This window comes from Hypanus sabinus, unplaced genomic scaffold, assembly GCF_030144855.1.
Source record: "Hypanus sabinus isolate sHypSab1 unplaced genomic scaffold, sHypSab1.hap1 scaffold_766, whole genome shotgun sequence".
Taxonomy (NCBI): domain Eukaryota; kingdom Metazoa; phylum Chordata; class Chondrichthyes; order Myliobatiformes; family Dasyatidae; genus Hypanus; species Hypanus sabinus.
In genome coordinates, this window is record NW_026781617.1 from 191291 (window position 1) to 210927 (window position 19637).

Sequence of the window (19637 nt, forward strand, 5' to 3'; positions counted from 1 at the left end):
GCCTTTGACAAGTTGCCACTCAAGAGGCTGCTGAACATGTTAAGTGCCCACGGCATTACAGGAAAAGTTCTCGCATGGATTAAGGATTGGCTGATTGGCGGTAGGCAAAGAGTGGGAAAAAGGGTTTCCTTTTTTTGGTTGGCTACTGGTGACTAGTCGTGTTTCATAGACATCTGTGTTGGGAACGTTATACGTCAATGCTTTGGATAACAGAATTGAAGGCTTAGTGGCCAGATTTCCGGATGATATGAGGAGGAGAAGGTAGTTTTGAGAAAGTAGAGAGGCTATCCTCGGAATGCGGAAGTACTTGGACTGATTGGGAGAATGGGCGAAGATATGGCATGTTTAATACAGCGTCGGGAAACGTCTGATCATTCACTTTGTTAGAAGGAATAAAAGGGTTGTCATTTTACTGAATGGAATGAAAATTCAATAACCTGAGTTGCAAAGGGACTTGGGAGTGCTTGTGCAGGATGTCTTCAACGTTCATTTGCAGTTTGAGTTGGTGGTGAGAAAGGCAAATGCAATACTGGCATTTATTTCGAGTGGACTAAAATATAAATATAATGCCCTCCAGTACCAGAGGGCATGGATTGAGACTAAGAGGTCAGTTATTTAAAACAGAGTTGAGGAAGAGCTTCTTCTCCCAGAGAGTTGTGGAGGTGTGGAATGCACTGCCTCGGAAGACGGTGGAGGCCAATTCTCTGGATGCTTTCAAGAAGGAGCTGGATAAATACCTGATGGATAGTGGAATCAAGGGATATGGGGACAAGGCAGGGACTGGGTATTGATAGTGAATGATCAGCCATGATCTCAGAATGGCGGTGCAGACTTGAGGGGCCGAATGGTCTACTTCTGCACCTATTGTCTATAAAAGCAAGTATGTAATGTTGAGGCTTTATAAAGCACTGGTGAGGCCCTACCTTGAGTGATGTGAGGTTTTGGATTCCTTATCGAAAATAATGGTGTGCTGACATTGGAGAGGTTTCAAAGGAAGATCATGAGAAAGTCTATGGGAATGAGTTTCCATATGAGGGGCATATGAGGAGCGTCTGATGGCTCTGGCCCTCTACACAGGAATTCAGGAGAATGAGGGTGGCCTCATAGAAACCAGTCGAATTTTGAAAGGCCTCGATATAATGGATGTGGAGAGGATAATTTGTATGGTGGAGGAGTCTAAGAACAGAGAACCCTCTGTTAAAGGGTTATTGAAAAGCACAAGCCAGGATATTGATACAGGATAATTTCCAAGTTACTGAATATCCCTTGAAGTACAGTTAAGTCAATGATCAATGAATGGAAATAATATTGCACAGCTGTAAATCTGCCTAGACGAGCTGTTCTCAAAAACTGAGAGACAATGCAAGAAGAGGACTGAATTGAATTGAATGATCTTTATTGTCCTTATACATAGGTACAATGAAACTCTGTTAGGCTTCCTCTCAGGCAATCAAAAAAAGCAGTAGGTAAAAATAAGACAGTAATAGAATAAAAAACAGTATATAATAGATAAGTCGCTGAAAATAAGTTGCAGCCGCACCAGAATATCACAGTAATGCATAAAGTGCCGTTAGTGCAAGTATTTGATTCCTTGTGCGTGCTCACAGTTTCAGTCAATGCTCTGTGGGAATGGTGGGATGGAGGCCACAGCTCTGGGGTAGAAGCTGTTCCTCAGTCTATTTGTCTTGGCTTTTATTATCCTGAACCTTTTACTGGACGGCAACGTGTCAAACAGGGAGTGGCCGGGGTAATAAGGCGGTTACTGTCTGCCAATGCTTCAGATGTTGTATATCAGGTGTATATATTAGGAAGTTCTATTAGCCATGAGTGAGGGACAGAATCAAATGGTTTTTGATAGACAATATAACATTGGAAGATTTCTGTTTTCCCCCGGCCTTAAAAGAATTGCGTAATCTATCATCAGTTGTTCCTTAAATCCGTTCATACCCAACGGCATTCTTTCTGCTATTCTGTAAGTATATTGAGGTTGCCTAAGTGAGTGGTTATTAATTATCACATGTACAACGTTGTAACTTTAAACATAAAATTTTCATTATTATGAAGAGCGAATAATAACAGAGATGGTGGCCAATCAATAGTCTTATAAATGCAGTATTAAATCTGTCCTTTTGGCTGGCGGTACTTACATTCAGCCTTTTATATCTTCTACCCCATGGGAGTATCAGAAGAGAGAATGTTTGAGAGACCCTGTTAACTTGATTATGTTCTTCCAGGTGTTGACAAATGTGATGGATGAAGTTACACATGGATATTTTCTACTTGAGTTTTAGCCGAGTGTTTGCCAAGGTCCCACATGGGAGGCTCATACAGAAACTTAACATGCTTGGAAAGTGTGGTGAATTGCCTTTTGGATTCATAGACAGTTGAATTCCCATAGCAGACAGATGGTAATGTGATTTAACCTGTAGCTGGGTTCTTTGACCAGTGATGTACAATAGGGAAACACACTGGCATCAGCCATGTATACACTTATGTTCCTTTCCGCAGGAGTGGCCTCAAAAACTACCCAACAATGCTCTTGAAATTACTTTACCAGTAAGCAACCACGCCCACCCCACTGACACACCTTTTCCAATATAGGATGGGAATAAATATTGGGACTGTCAATAAGAGGCACTTCCGAGAGATGCTCTCTCCATCCTGAGGAATACATTTCCCTTATTTCTTATCCTAGAACTTCTTATCTGGACAGCTGCATTTCCTCCAATACACATCCTGGAAATAATTAGAGCAGGTAGTACATTTCCTGTAGTTGGGTAACGGGTGCCCCAATACACCATGTACCAAACCCACATATTTTCCCTCTCTGTGCAACCCTCCAACAAGGAATCACCTTTACCCTCCTCCCTGCCGCATTCTGTGAACACATCACCCTCATATTTCACTTACCAACTCCTTGTTGGGGACTTGGCAGTTCAGTTTTAAATGAGCTTCCGAGCTGACATGCAGTCGCCTCACTTGTGCTGGTTCCAGGGTCCTGATCAGTGTCTGTGACGTCACTGTCTCTGGGCTGACTTTGCTCCTCCTCCTCTGCAGCCGGACTGCATTCAACTAGGATATTGCCCTCAATCTGACCCTGCTTTGGTGCGTTGTTTCCGGGGTGCCGATTATCTTCCCTCGGTGAGTTACCTGCTGAAAACCTCTTGAGTAATTCCCGGACCCGATTTAATTTTCCACCTGAAATAATTAACGAATTACAAGTTGTACTAGAGTGATTTAATGCTCATCAAAATAAGGATTCACAATGGGTGGCTACAATAAGATCATAAGGCATAGGTACAGAAGCAAGCCATTTGGCTCATTGAATATGCTCCGCCATTCATTCATGGCTGATCCTTTCTTTCCCCTCCTCAACCCTAATTCTCGGCCTTCTTCCCGTAACATTTGATACCTTCTCCAATCAATAACCTACGGATCTTTGCCTTAAATACTCTCAATGACCCGGTCTCTACAGCTTCCTGTGGTAACAAATTCCACAAATTCGCCACCTTCTGCCTAAAGAACTTTCTGTTTAAATGGATGATCCTCTATCTTGAGGCTGAGCCCTCTTACACTAGACTACCCCACTATTGGAAACATCTTTCAAAATCTACTCTGTCTAGGCAACTCAACATTCGAAAGGGTTCAATGATATCTCCCCTCCCTCATCTTTCGAAATTCTAGCGAGAACAGACACAGAGTCATCTAGCAATGGAGCCTGGACTCTCGCTGACCCGATTTGGAGTGGGACAGTGCTGGTGAATGTGATCTACACTTCCTGCCAGGGGACCATCGCAATAAGCCGGTGACCAAACACATCCACTCCCAGATACAGAACAGGATGGACACAATAATACTGATCACTGGCTATGCAGTAGTTGAACACACTGATAACCCGGGGTCTTAATGCAATGGTGTCAGTTGATACCGGGAAATATCACTGGAATTATTTTCCACAAGCAAATTCTCCCTAGATCACAAACTGTTCAGTCACCAGCGTCACTCACAGATCAGCCTCCGGATTACACACTGCCAGATCCCCTAAATCACATACTCTCCGACTGCTGTGTCAAAGTGTCCTGTCCCCTGGTTCACAGACTAATCATTGCCTCGAGGCGAACGCTGTCCTGTCGCCTGGGTCACAGACTGACCATTGCCTCGAGGCGAACGCTGTCCTGTCGCCTGGGTCACAGACTGACCATTACCTCGAGGCGAACGCTGTCCTGTCGCCTGGGTCACAGACTGACCATTACCTCGAGGCGAACGCTGTCCTGTCGCCTGGGTCACAGACTGACCATTACCTCGAGGCGCACGGTGTCCTGTCCCCTTGGTCACGGACTGACCATTACCAAGCTACGCACACTGTCCCTTCCACAGGGTCACACACAGATCAGCCACAGGATTGCAGGCGACAATGTGCCAAGTGGACATCTGGCAAGCTTGCCATCATTAGCTGCGGAGCAGAATGCAGGCACAGAGATCTCTTGTGACAAGGTAATAAACTGTTGGTTGGACCAGTTCTGGTACCAATACTACAGAAAGGATGTATTAGTACTTGACAGATTGCAGATTGAATATTCCATTTACAAAAGATTGAAACGGATGAGAACATTTTCTGCCTCAGAGAAAATCATTTCAGCATATCAGCATTGAAGCTCCTTAAACGTCTTTTGAGAAAATGACGTTCACCATTTGTCCACAGCCTAGACATTCACTGGGGTGTTAAAACTCTGAAACACACCACAAATTTACCTACAATGAGCTGTTTGCTGATCGTCAGAAATTCTGACCGTTGGCAATGTTCTCGGTTGGGCTACAGAAAACAGATATCGGAAACTCCTTTCATCTCCTTGGCGCAGCCGTCAACAAAACCAAGGGGAAGTTGACAGCTATCCTATCAAAACCTGAAATGCTGTGTTATCACACAATTCCTGAAATCCCGGAAATGCTCCAATCATCTGGCTCTGAATTTTATGAATGAAAGTTGGAGATGTCTTTCACCTCTGAACAGGCCCTGATGTGCAACAATCCGTGAACCTGGACTTTAACGTAACAAACAACATATTTTTGTGGGTGTTTTACACTCAGCCACCTGATTCAGGATACCCTGCTGCTTCCACTCAGGTGAAGATTTGCACGGTGACCTGAGAAATTCCACCATTACCGGTGACAGGCCCCTGCACTGGAACTGTTAAATCGATCGATTATTCAAGACCACTTTTCCATGGGGTTCGATGACCCTGTTCGATGAAACTTTTCTGTGCCCGTTAGCATCTGTGTCAGTTACTTCATCTGAACTATTGTGCACAAACACGACGGAAGTTTAATTATAAAGATCCCTGTTATCATACCTGTAGCCATTTTGATTCCGACTGACGAATCCTGGTTGTTGTTTCCTTGTTTACTCTTTGTTCCCGGTGTAGAAAAGCTCCACCTGCGGGTGATGGTCTAAATGACACACAAACAGATAGTGAGTCAGAGACACGATTACTTTATAAATATGACAGAGCCTACATCCCCTGTATCAGAACAGGAGTTGGCTTAAGGACCAACCATTCCCCTTTTCCATCAACTTCCACACCATGTCTGTATGTCTGTCCAGTGATATCTGGTGCATCCTTCTGACAGAGTCACACAGCAACAGAGCACAGATACAGACCCTTCAGCCCAATGAGAAAGTGCTAACCATATTGCCCACAGACATGGTCCTAATTTCCTGTTTTGAGCCCATTTCCCTATTGGCCTCCTCACTCCATCTTCACATCCCAACTGCTTCTGGAATTATACAATTGTGTTGCCTCTTCCACTTCCTTTGACAGGTCCCTCCACATCATCACAAAACTCTGCGTGAAACCCATGCTGCTCATGTTGAAATTTGCAATCTGTTTACCACTGCTTTACCCATTCAGATCCCGTATAAGCTACAATAATCTTCATCATGAACACCATCTATTAATTTTGTGTCATCAGTGAACTTACTGGTCAAGGCTTGTGCATTTGTATTCAAATCATTGCTTTCAAATAACGAATATCAAATATCCCAACTTGTAGCCTTGCGGTCCCTCTTCAAGGAAAATCCTTCAAACACCCCTCTTTGCTTACTACCTTCAAGGCAATCCTGAATCCATCTAACTTTATCTCCCTGGCCCAGATGTGAACTTATCTTCCAGACCGAGCTTTCATGTGGCACCTTGTCAAAGGCTTTACTGTAGTTCAATGTACAACATCCATTCCCGCACCCCCATCGACACTTATCTTCAAAAAACTTAAGAAGTCTTGTTAAACACAATTTTACATGCACAATGCCATGGCGTCTCCTGATCAGAATCTGTCGATCCAAATGTCATTGCATGACTGTCACATATTGTGGAAAGCTATTTCTGGCACCTCCCCTACCTTTTTCGCCACTCACCATCAAAACGCCGAAGTGGCAACCCGTAGTAAGATAATATTTCTCCAAATGCTCAAAATTCCTCTTCCCAAGTAACCATTCCAAGAGTTTGCCCAGCACTGATGTGATGCTCACTGGTCTATAATCCCCAGGATTATATATATATAACGTTTATTGAATTACAGAACAAGATATGCCATCCTCTAATGATTACTACGCCTGTGGCCAGAGAGGACACAAATATCATTGCCAATGTCCTTGTAAACTCCTCCCTCACTTCCTGTCGTAAAGTGGTATATACTGGATGCTTCAACAACTCCTCTTTCTGAACACTGCCATGCTACTATGCTACGTCACAATCACTGTCCATCTCATTGGTAACTCTGAAACAAAGCATTCATTAAGCACCTCGCCTATCACCGCATCCTCCTGGTACATTTCCTCCTTTGCTACCCTCGATCTATTCACCCTCCTCTTCTTCACCCACATGTATAACGCCTTGCACTTTCCTTCATCCTACTTCCCAAGGACTTCCCAAGTTCACTTTGACCACAAATCAGTTCTTAAGCTACTTCAAGGCTGCCTTATAATTCTCTAGAGCCTTGCTTGAATGTTGCTTCTTTTTTCCATTTGCCTAAATGTTCTAATCTCTTGTGAACCACGTTTTTTTTTCTCTGAACATTCTTCCCCTTTCTGAAGCGACCTTCGCAGTTCCATTGTACATTAGTCTGTGAAAATGCTTTCTCAATTTGAAGTGATTGCAACTGGGTCTGACAGAAGTATAACTGGTACTTCTGGGCACATTCAGTCACACCCAAACTAATTCCGACCTTCCTTAGTACAGACATGTAATGTCTAAAGGACGAGTATTTGAGTGAATGAGACTCACCAAACTTTCTCCTGACTGACTGAAGGGTAACTCTGAGCCAGTGGGGTTTCTCCAGTTGGTGCTCTCAGTCTTCGGCTTGTTCAATTATTGCTGTTCCCTCGTCTTCAGTTCTTCTTTGTTTCCAGTTGTGGGCTTTTCATCCAATAAATCCCTTAGCACAGGTCTAACTTTAATCAGAGAGATAACGAAGCACGTTAACAATACAAAGAAGAACAACACATTTCAGTCTAATGTTCTTGAAAACAAAACTCTTTGGAATTTAAATCTTGAACACAAATATAATAATCCGTTTGACGAAATCTGTAACTGTCCTGCACATTTTACAAAACCTGACACGGCATATAAAAGAACACACACAAAAAGCTGGAGGAACTCAGCAGGCCAGGCAGCATCTATGGAAAAGAGTACAGTCGAATTTTCATTTCTAATCCAGCCGGTATCTTCAGCAATTTGTCCTGCTCTCTCTCCAGCTGGAATGTATGCATGACAAGTTTTTTCACTGTCCCTCTGCACATGAGAATAATAAACGAGTCTCCACTTTAATTGTGTGGCAATAATAGACAGACTGAGCTTCTGCTCTGGAACTTCTAGGGGAAGAATTCGCTGAAGTGTACAAATGTTTGAGAAGCCGGTAAAAATGGAAAGGCTTCCTTCTTGCATTATTAGGGTTATATACCCGGAGACATTTGCTCTCTTCGGCAATCCGTAGCAATGGAATGGAGTCAAGGAAAAAAGAAAGCCCACCCACAATGCGAGGACGTGACATCTACGGTTCTCACTCCCTGATCTGAACGGAAGAAAGATTAAACTGCACAACCACGAGAAACAAACCCTCAGATGCAAGGAACTGCGCACGCGACGTCAGATGGGGCAAATGGCCAAATTCTACTCTAATATTTTATGGCTTTGTCTGGGGGCACCAGAGTGACGTCACGTGCGGGTGAGAGCTTCTATTCAAAAGCTGTTTAGTGGAGGTTTTAATGATTTCAGGGGAAGAACGAAAGAAGCATAACGGGTTCCATCACTGAATCCGATGTTGTGTGCCCTGCTCTGCCATGTTGTCCGTTGAGTGGGCGATGTGGTGCCTGTCTCGAGTTGGGTCACAAAGCCCAGAATGTTTCTGGGGAAGAGTTTCCAGGGTGATCTGATTTGAGGTGGTTCGGTCAGTGCAGTGTCTCGTTGTTTAGTATTTTCATAAACAACAGTTTTACTACTGTAAACAGGAATTGCCAGCAGTGGAAACACAGATTAATATCAGTTAACAGAAGACCTCTCGTCCCTGCTGTCCTTGTCTCCCAGTAATCTAAGCCACCACGACAGTGAGCGAATCATTCAGACAGCTGATTGCTGACAGGGATTTATTTCTTGCTCGTTGAAGTTCGCCCAGAGTCGTCTGGATGGAGTTAATGTGAAGTTTGGAGGGTGTCACAGTGAATGAACCGACACACGAACGCTCTGTGTTGTCCGTCCGACATCCTGTCACAGGTGGCGCGGTGGGGACCTCCTGCAGATCAGAGCACAGTGCCGAACCCAGCGGATGACGTCGGTTCTCCTGATCGGGCGGCGGTGAGGAAGGGGCTTATCTCGGGTTTGTGTAAATCGAAGGTCGGTTGCAGTGGTTAAGGGCCGGAACTGAACCAGTCATCTGGGGTGTCCGGGGTCGCCAGTGCTGCAGGCCTGGTTTCAGTTTTGCGCGCGAGCCGGGAATGTATGATCAGTTAGTTATGATACCCAAGTTGCGAGTGTGGATGTGGGTGAAGGGAATCTGTCCACGGGTTTGATTGTGGGGTGAACGATGGGAAGGATGTGGGGCTATTGGCGGGGTGGGGGGAGGTTGGGGGATTACGGATTATCGGACGCAGCGTACCGGGAAGGATGGATCCCGAGGCAAATCAAGTTGTAAATGACGGAGGATTTTCTCTTTGGATCGGACATGATACGCGTCCTCACAGGAAGCAGCAAGTTCCTCTTTATATTAGTTACTGTCTAATCTTGCTGTTAACATTGAGTTTGTTACAGGGCCCCAGAGTCTGCAAACAGATGATTGTTAGGAAGCAGAAGTTGACGGTGAGAAGCTGTTTCTTGGACTTGAGTTCCGCGCTTAGTGAAGTTCCCGGGGTTACACCTATTCCTACTTGTTGTGTATATCGATAATTTGGTTGCGAAGGTACAGGGTATGGTTAGTAAGTCGGCACAAATTAAATTCAAGCAATTACATTTCTGAAAGACAGTAAGTATAAACAAACCGCAGACATTCCCTCTCCCCACTCAGAACTGACCAAAAACTACTTCAAAACACGCAAAAGCTTGAAATGAGCAAACACTGAGGGAATGTGAGTGGCTTTAAAGAGCTGGGCTGCTGACAACACTTTACCAGACTTGGAGTGATTGCAGCTGGGTCTGACAGAGGAATACCTGGCACACTCAGTCTCATTCCAACTATTTCCTACCTTCCATTGTATAGATATGTAATGTCTAAATGATCAGTGTTTAACTAAATGAGACTCACCAGATTTTCTGCTGACCGAATCAATGGTATCTCTGAGTCCGGAGGGTTCTGTCCAGTTGATGCTCTCAGTCTTCGGACTGGTTCACTTGTTGCTGTTCCCTCGTTTTCAGTCGTGGTTCCCTTCCAGTTGCGGTTTTTCTTCCAATAAATCTCTCACCGCATGTCTGACTTTAACTGGACAGATAATAAAGCACATTAACAATACAAAGGAGAAAAAAGCTATTTCCGTTTATCGAAGTTAAATGTTGAAGATCACAAAGAAGAAATCTGAAATTTCCCCTCGCACTTCCCAATGCCTGATATGGGATACGAAGGAGTCATCGTTCAGTTATGGTCCGACACAAGATGTAGGAGGAGAATTAGGTGATTCTGTCCATCGAGTCTGCTCCACCATTCAAACATGATTTTCATTCCAACACCATATTCCTGCCTTCATCCTGCTATTGAGCAATCACGAACATATTTAAATCTGCCATAAGTATGCGCAAAGGGCAGTCTCCACCACCCTCTGTGGCAACAGTTTCCACACAGCAGCCATCCTTTGGCTGAAGAGATTTTCCTCAAGCAAGGCTGCAGGCCCGGATGGCGTCAGCCCCAGGGTGCTCAAAGCCTGTGCCCCCCCCAGCTATGTGGGGTACTTCACCATGTCTTCAACCTGAGCCTGAGTCTCCAGAGGGATCCTGGGCTGTGGGAGACGTCTTGTCTCGTCCCTGTACCGAAGACGCCGCGCTCCAGTGGCTGCAATGACTGCGGACCGGTGGCATTGACCTCCCGCATCACGAAGACGCTGGACTGCCTTGTTCTGGAGCAGCTCCGGCCTGTGGTTAGGCCACACCTAGACCCCCTCCAGTTCGCCTACCAGCCCCGACTAGGAGTTGAGGATGCATCGTCTACCTGCTGAATCGTGTCTATGCCCACCTGGACAAGCCGGAAAGCATTGTGAGGGTCATGTTTATTTACTTCTCCAGTGCGTTCAACACCGTCCGCCCTGCTCTACTGGGTGAGAAGCTGACAGTGATGCAGGTGGTTGCTTCCCTGGTGTCATGGATTATTGATTACCTGACTGGCAGACCATAGTACGTGCATTTGCAACACTGCGTGTCAGACAGAGTGGTCAGCAGCACTGGGGCTCCACAGGTGACTGTCCTGCCCCCCTTTCCCTTCACCATCTACACCTCAGACTTCAACTACTGCACAGAGTCTTGCAATCTTCAGAAGTTTTCTGATCACTCTGCCATAGTTGGATGCATCAGCAAGAGAGATGAGGCTGAGTACAAGGCTACGGTGGGAAACTTTGACACATGGTGCGAGCAGAATCATCTGCAGCTTAATGTGAAAAAAAAACTAAGGAGCTGGTGGTGGACCTGAGGAGCGTCAAGGCACCAATCAACCCTGTTACCATCCAAAGGGTCAGTGTGGAGATGGTGGAAGATTACAAGTACCCGGGGATACGAATTGATAATAAACTGGACTGGTGAAAGAACACTGAGGCTGTCTACAAGAACGGTCAGAGCCGTCTCTATTTCCTGAGGAGACTGAGGTCCTTTAAAATCTGCCGGACGCTGCTGAGGTTGTTCTACGAGTCTGTGGTGGCCAGTGCTATCGTGTTTGCTGTTGTTTGCTGGGGCAGAAGGTTGAGGGTAGCAGACACCAACAGAATCAACAAACACATTCGTAAGGCCAGTGATGTTGTGGGGGGTGGAACAGGACTCTCTGACGGTGGTGTCTGAAAAGAGGATGCTGTCCAAGTTGCATGCCATCTTGGACAATTACTCCCATCCACTCCATAATGTACCAGTTAGGCACAGGAGTACATTCAGCCAGAGACTCATTCCACCGAGATGTAACACTGAGCGTCATAGGAAGTCATTCCTACTTGTGGCCATCAAACATTACAACGCCTCCCACGGAGTGTCAGACTCCCTGAGCCAATAGGCTGGTCCTGGATTTATTTCCACTGGCATAATTTACTTCTTATTATTTAATTATTTCTGGTTTTATTTTGCTATATTTCTACTCTGTTCTTGGTTAGTGCGGCTGTAACGAAATCCAGTTTCCCTCAGGATCAATAAAGTCTGTCAGTCTGAATGTAAGTCTGTCTGTCATCACAATTTTAAAGGTAGGCGTCTTTATTCTGAGACGGTGCTGTCAGATCACAGACTCTCTGTCCAATGGAAACATCCTCTCCATAGCCACTGTAACCAAGCTTTTCAGCATTCGGTAGGTTTACTTTAACATACATCCCCCCACCACCACCACCGCCCCTCTGAACTCCATTGAGCAAGGATCCAGAAACATCAAATGCTCCTCATACATAAAGCCGATCATTCCTGAGATTATTCATGTGAACCTTGTTAGCAACATCTACACTGAACAGATTCCCAGGAACAACAGACAAATTGATACCAGAACAATTTAGTGCGAGAAGCTATGGTTTGTTTACTGTACGATTATCACAGCACGAGCTATTTACATTGCCAGTTTAAACCAGGTCCAATTCAGGAAATATAAACCAGTCCAGGGTGAATGTAATAAAAGGAAACTGGAATTACCAGGAACACTCAGCGGGTCAGGAACAGCTGTGGGGAGAGGAACAAATTTGACGATTCAGGTTTACACGTTTCGTCACAATTACTTCAAACTTTTTCAGTTTTTACTGCAGATCTCCAGCATCTTGAGTTTCTGTTAGATTTCCACTGTCTGGCAGGCGTGTGACAGTGAGGGGGAATTTACAAACACGGTTTGAACAATGATCACCCAGATCAGAAATACTCGCTCAACACCTCATTAACCTGGGCAAATTGACCCTCCGGTCCATTTTACTTGAATCTAAAACTATGATATCCCATGACCCAACCTCACAGGGTCACACAGCTGAACCTGTCCCTTACCGACGCCAGAAACCTCGCACATCGTCCACACATCTCACAGCAAGTGGTGTATTCAGGGATATACCCACAACCAATGTCCAGATGCCCGAGACTTCTGATTCATTTGGAAGGAGGAACATCGTGTCCCATCTGTATAAGTACTAAGAATTACAGCCCAAACCTCAACTCTAGCACTCCTTGTTACCGGTATAATGTTGCAGTGCTTCCGCCAATCAGAGTTCAGAAACTAACACTCCATCAACCTATGGCCGACGGGAACCTGATGGTCATCTGAATGGACCAATGATTGGGCTGGATAACCTGGGTGAGAGTCACAAGACACTAGGGATACGTTTCACATTGTGTCCTGCAGCTGAACTGAACTCAATTTATTATTTTCTTATTTGTTAACTGAGGTCTTGTCCAGCACAATTGGCCATCACATTTCCTGTAGGCTAACAGGAATAAAATATTTTTAGTATAAAATTGAAATAGTAGGGCAGGAAACACTTTTCACCAGATTAGCTTTGTGGAAAGAGAAACTGTGGAAGACCCAGTATCTGAACTGGGACTGTCTAAAATACTGCCCGATCTGCTGAATGTGTCCAATAATCTCTCTTTTTACTTTAAATTATGCACAGCTATTGACTGATTACAAGACGTTTCTGACGGCCTGAACAAAGTTGTAGAAATGTAATGCCCATATTCATTAGTTTTCTCTTCATTCCAACACAGGGATAGATCCGTCGATAGGGTCAATGCTCATAACATCCTCCCCACCCCAGTATCAGTCTGTTACATCTGTCTCTCACTGAGTGACCGTGACCAGAGAGTGATAAAAATGTGCACCACTCCCTGCAATTCACATAGGCTGTTACCCTGGCAACAGAGAAAGTGGCTCTCCAAAAATGACAAAAAAATAAAGTACCTGACTCAAATTTAAATGCTGTCAAGATTAACATTTCGAATTTGCAATGTTGCAAATAAGATTGTAATTACTGATTACAGACTGGTCAGAAATTGACAAGAATTTTGAGATATATCATTGAGGTGCTGAAATACAGAATGGACAGGGGTTGAACAAGGTGGTTGATACATATTATTGAGCTGTTGGGATACAGGCTGGACAGTGTTTAAACAAGTTGCATGGGGAATGAGCAGATGGAACCAGATGGGACAAGGGATCATCATTAGTTTTCCCTGCATTCCAACACAGGAATTATTCAGTACACACAGTCAATGCTCACAAATCCTCCCCACCACTTAATCAGTCCGGTACATGTGGTCATGGTCCACTAACTCTCACTGAGCAACGGTGAACAGAGAACGATATAAATGTTTACCACTCCCTGCTGGTCACATGCGCTGTTATTCTGACATGCAGAATGAGGCCCTCCAAAAATGACCGAAAAAGTAAGAAACGGGTTCAATTTTAAACGCTCTGAGTCTCGTTATGACAAGATTAACATGATTCAATTTTACATGTACTTGTTCAAAATAAGTCTGTGAACCTTGGTTTTCAATAATTGGTGCGACCACACCCCACCCCCACACCCTGTACAGCAATAACTTCAACCAAGTGCTTCTGGTAAATGTTGATCTTAAAGCACATCGACTTGGAGGAATTTTAGGCCATTTCGCGTTACAAAACTGCTTCAACTCTGGGATGTTGGTGGGATTCCTTGCCTGAACTGTTGCTTCAGCTATACAACAACATCCCTATGGGATTAACGATAGGATTTTGACGCGGACATTCCAAAAACGAAATTTTCTTTTGAAATCACTCTCCTATCGATTTACTCTTGTCTTTCGGATCATTGTCCTGTTGCATTATTCAACTTGAATTAAAACAGTTGACAGACTGCTACCCTGACAGCCTCTTGTAAAGTGTCTTAATAGAACATTAAAACAATGGCTATTTTATAACGTTGAAACTAAAATTGTAATGTTTGTCTTTACCTTACCTTATCCTGCATTAAACAAATCCTCTGCTATTTCTATGTAACAAACACCGTTCGTGCGGCAAAATACTTGAGAATGAGAACACGGTAGTAGTTTCCAAAGATTACAGCCTGAACAGCAACTCTCCCAGGACCCCTTGCTCCGGTAATATGATGCAGTGTTTCGGCCAATCAGAGTTCAAAAACTAACACGCCATCAACCCATGGAAGAACAGGAGCCTCATGATAATCTGACTGGACCAATGATCGGGCTGTAAAACCAGGGCGTGAGTCAACAGACACCGGGGATACGTTTTATATTGTCTCCAGCAGCTAAACTGAACTCAATTTATCATTATCTTATTGTTAATTGAGGTCTTGCCCAGCACAATTGGCTATCACATTTCCTGTAGGCCAACAGGAATAAAACGCTTTTAATATAAAATTGAAATAATAGCTGGACTCTTGTTTCATCAGATTAGATTTGTGGAAAGAGACCCTGTATCAGAATAAGACTGTCCAAGTTGCTCTCCGATCTGATGAACACAACATCCTTCCTGCCCCACTATCAGTCAGTTACATCTGCTCCCAAGGCCACTAACTCTCAGTGAGGGGCAGGGACCAGAGAGAGAAAAATGTGCACCACTCCCTGCAGATCCTGTGGCTGTTCCTGGGAACAGGGGAATTGCCTCTCCAAACATCACCAAAACAGGAAATATCAGACTCAACTGTAAATACTGGGAGTTCCGTCTGGCAAAGATCAACTCAGCGGCCATTTGGTAACATTGAAACTAAAATTGTAGTGGCTGTCTTTACCCTAGCTCATGCCGAGCGACTGAAACTTCGTGACCAGCCTCCCGTGCGGGAGCTTCTCATCTGGTTACTTACACGGACACAATAACGAGGTAAACATCATTCACCAAAATGTTGCTTTAAAAGGCAAAATCATAAAAGGTGCCATACATTACTATAAATACAATCCGTGACCTGTTTTAGAGCCAGAGGCCGACAATAACATGACAAGCGATCCATTATTGCGGGTAGGGCAATCCATAATACCTGGGACAGCACACCAGGACACCCGGTCGTGAGCAGGAAGTAGAGGTGAGAATACGTGTGGAATTCGGAGATATGTATACGAATAATAATCGCTATAATAGCAATAATAATAGAAGTAGTAGTAATACTTGAAGAATTCCTCCCAAATATTGCCCGAGACTGCCGAAGTGCCACCAATGTAGATCGGGTCAAATGTGTTTTGTGCCTCCGGGACCGCTTTGAGAAGTGAAATGAAGACGATACTGAGAGTCAGAGCGTTACATTCGATCACTTGTGAGGGGACGAGACGTTTTACGTCGCTCCTGTGTCAGTGGGGAATTCGTTCGTGACGAATGACCATCAATCCACCAGTTTCCAGGTTGTTAGAGAGAAGACAGAGAACAGACATTTCAGTCACAAACTTCATAGGTGTGAACCCTACTTTCGGTGGCATAAGGAAAAAGCAATGGGATCAACATGCACAAAACAGCGCCCCCTGAAGCCTTCACCGTCGTTTTGGGGGATGTTAAACAGGTCAGTCTGAAAAAAATCACCAAGCAATTATTATCAACAGATCGCTTGTGGTACCAGAGGAAACCACACACTGGACCACTCTTACACCACCAACTACCGTGTGGTCCCACTCCCTGACTTCGGGAAGTCTGATCACCTGGCTGTACTTCTGCTCCCTGAGTATAGGCCGAGACTGAAGACCGCAGCGCCAGTAGTGAGGACCAAGAACGTTTGGTCCAGGGAAGCGCAGGAACGCCCAGAGGACGGCTTTGAATCGCTGGGCTGGACTGTATCCAGCGATTCATCTTCCAAGCTGGATGAGTATGGTGTAGTTCTTACGGACTCCATTAAAACCTGTGTGGATGAGTATGTTCCTACAGAATTACTGTACAATCCCAAACCAAAGGCCGTGGATGAACCAGAGAGTACGTCGTCTGCTGAAGTCTAGATCTGTGGCATTTAATTCTGGCGACCTGGGCCTGTACCAGAAAACCAGGTATGATTTGCGGAGGGCGAAGCGACAATTTCGAAGGAGGTTGGAGGCGACATCGGATGTACGACAACTCCGTCAGGGTTTACAAGACATGACTTCCTACAAAGCGAAACCCGGAAGTATGAATGGCAGCGGCATTTCACTGCCAAATATACCCAACGCCTTCTCTGAGCGCATTGAAAGGGAGAATATAACTACAGCTGTGAAGATCCTTGTTGCACCCGGTGGCGCTGTGATCTTCGTCTCAGAGGCCGACGTTAGGCTGTCTTCAAAGAGAGTGAATCCTCGCAAGGGGAAAGGTTCGATGGAATTCCTGGTAAGATTGTGAAAGTCTGTGTCAACCAACTGGTGGGCGTAGTCAAGGACATTTTCAACCTCTCACTGCTACGGGCGGAAATTCCCACTGCTTCAATAAACCAACAACAACAAATATACCAGTGCCTAAGAAGAATAATATGAGCTGCCTTAATGACTAACGCCCGGTAGCACTCACATCGAGAGTGATGAAAAGCTTTGAGAGGTTGTTCATGACCAGGGTTATCTCCTGCCTCAGCAAGGACCTGGACCCACTGCAATTTGCCTATCGCCACAACAAGTCAACGTCAGATGCAATCCTAATGGCTCTTCATACGGCTTTAGACCACCTAGACAATGCAAACACTTGTGCAGGATGCTGTTTGGTGACAATAGCTCAGCATTCACACCATCATTCCGCAAACCTGATTAAGAAATTACAGAACCTGGCCCTCTGTGCCTCCGTCTGCAATTGGATCCTCGACTTCCTAACTGGAAGACGAAAATCTGCGTGGAATGGTGAAAATGTCTCCTCCACGCTGAAGATCAACTTTGGTGCACCTCTGGGCTGTGTGCTCAGCCCACTGCTCTACTCTCTGTACACCCATGACTGTGTGGTTAGACGTGATTCAAATACCATCTATAACTTTACTGACGATGCAACCATTGTTGGTAGAATATGAGATGGAGACGAGAGGGCGCACGGGAACGGATATACCAACTAGTGGAGTGACGCCTCAGCAACAACCTGGCACTCAACGTCAGTAAGACGAAAGAGCTGATTGTGGACTTCAGGAACGGCGACACATAGGATCAGATACCGATCCTCACAGAGGGATCAGAAGTGGAGAGAGGAGTAGTTTCAAGTTCCTGGGTGTCTGTTTATCTGAGGACCTAACCTGGTGCCAACATATCGATGCAGCAATTAAGACGGCAAGACAGAGACTATACATCATTTTTATTTTGAAGAGATTTGGTATGGAGGGTTGTTGGGGGGTGGGGTGGAATGCGGTGCTACTGCACAGGACCGAAAGAAGCTACAGAGTGTCGGAAGTTTAGGCAGCTCCATCTTGGGTAATAGCCTCTAAACTTCCCAGGACATCATCTTGGAAAGTGTCAGCGTCCATTATTTAGGATCCCTGTAACCCAGGGCATACCCTTTTCCCATTGCTACCATCAGGGAGGAGGTACAGGAGACTGAAGCACACACCCAGCGATTCAGGAACAGCTTCTTCCCTTCTGTCATCCGATTCCTAAATGGACATTGAGCAGGTGCTTACTATCTCACATTTTTATCATATATTATTTCTGTTTTGCAAGGTTTTTAAAATTCACTCTGCACCCAATGTAATTAGTTTACTTATTTATCTACTTTTGCTATGTTATGGTTTGCTTTGACCTGCTGCTGCTAAGTTAACAAATATCACGGCACATGTCGGTGATAAACGTGATTTTGATCATGAGAATATCTGTTTGCGTCCGGTACTGCAACGCTCCGCGTTGAGCGAAGGACATGTCAAGACACAGATGAATTCATGGTTCTTCACTGGAACCAAGAAAAAGGTCAGTTTGTGCCACTGGACACGGACTCTTGAGGTCAAAAGAGTGGAACTGTCCCAATGCAAAAGGTTTTGCAATTCAGAAACTCTCCCCCATATGTTTCATGGACATTCTACTGTATTATGATGATATGAAAATTGGCCATGAAACACTTGAAAAGGAGCAGAAAGACCGACGGCAAGGAATAATAATGCTCTTCGCTCGCTCGCTCTCTCTCTCTCTCCCTCTCTCTTTTTATCTCTCGCTCTCTCTCTCTCACTTTCACCTCTCTCCTTCTCTCCCTCCCTCTGTCAGCTCTTACTGTCTCTCTCTGCCTCTCTCTCTCTCAGTCTCTCTCTCTTTCTCTCCTCCCCCGGCTCTTCCGCTTCTGTCCCTCTCTCGCTCTCAGTTTCTCTCTCTTTAAGCCAAATACTGTGTACGGAGTTCTATGTTCTATGTACTCATGCCAGCCTGCTTTTCAATCACAATATTCAAAAGTCAGCTTTTGAAACATATAGCGCTTTTCTTTAAATGAGCTTAATGATAGAATCTGCACGTTTTGTTCTAACCTTATCTTCGAATTTTACTCTCAGTTTTTTTGCGAAATCTACTGAATATTTTATAAATAAATTGTGAACATATAAAACTTCATACATCGGTATTATTTGACAACACCTCCCCACACCTGCTACTCAGGTACTATGCAAAAAGGGTTAACTGCATGTGTCATTTCATTAAATGCCGATATCGTCATTTCCACGGGGAGTTTCCCTCTCCTATTAATAAGCATCTGAATCACTGAGCTCTCACTGAACAGCCGCTCCGGCACTCACAGTGATTCGCCGATCCACACAGCGGGACAGAGAGAGCACGCTGCAGAAGGAAGGTTTGCTGGTTCCGGAATGGATCAGAGTCCGGGAACAGCAGAGTGGAGAGTGACAGAAATTCCGAAGAATGTCTTCTGGGCTGCTCAGTTTATAATTGCTAATTATAAATGGATGACCCTAGAGTCTAGGGGGTCGGCAACCCGCGGCTCCGGAGCCACATGTGATCTCTTTTACGTCTGTGCTGCGGCTCCCTGTTGCTTTGGGAAATAATTGGTCAGTATTTAATTAAAATGTATTTTATGTTAGTTTGTTAGTTTTTGAAATGTAATTCTAA

General features: G+C 44.8%; 1 protein-coding gene across 1 annotated transcript in view; it reads right to left on the reverse strand.

Moving 5' to 3' along the window:
* LOC132390099 (NACHT, LRR and PYD domains-containing protein 3-like) overlaps positions 1–14916 on the reverse strand; it is a 37459-nt gene extending 22543 nt beyond the window's left edge. Inside the window, exons 1-5 of the mRNA XM_059962695.1 lie at positions 14624–14916; positions 9790–9963; positions 7281–7447; positions 5352–5448; positions 2911–3198 (exon numbers count right to left, since the gene is read on the reverse strand). Coding sequence (XP_059818678.1) covers positions 2911–3198; positions 5352–5361 — 298 coding nt within the window. The 5' untranslated portion in view covers positions 5362–5448; positions 7281–7447; positions 9790–9963; positions 14624–14916. The remainder of the gene's footprint in view (positions 1–2910; positions 3199–5351; positions 5449–7280; positions 7448–9789; positions 9964–14623) is intronic.
* Positions 14917–19637: the final 4721 nt, after the last annotated feature.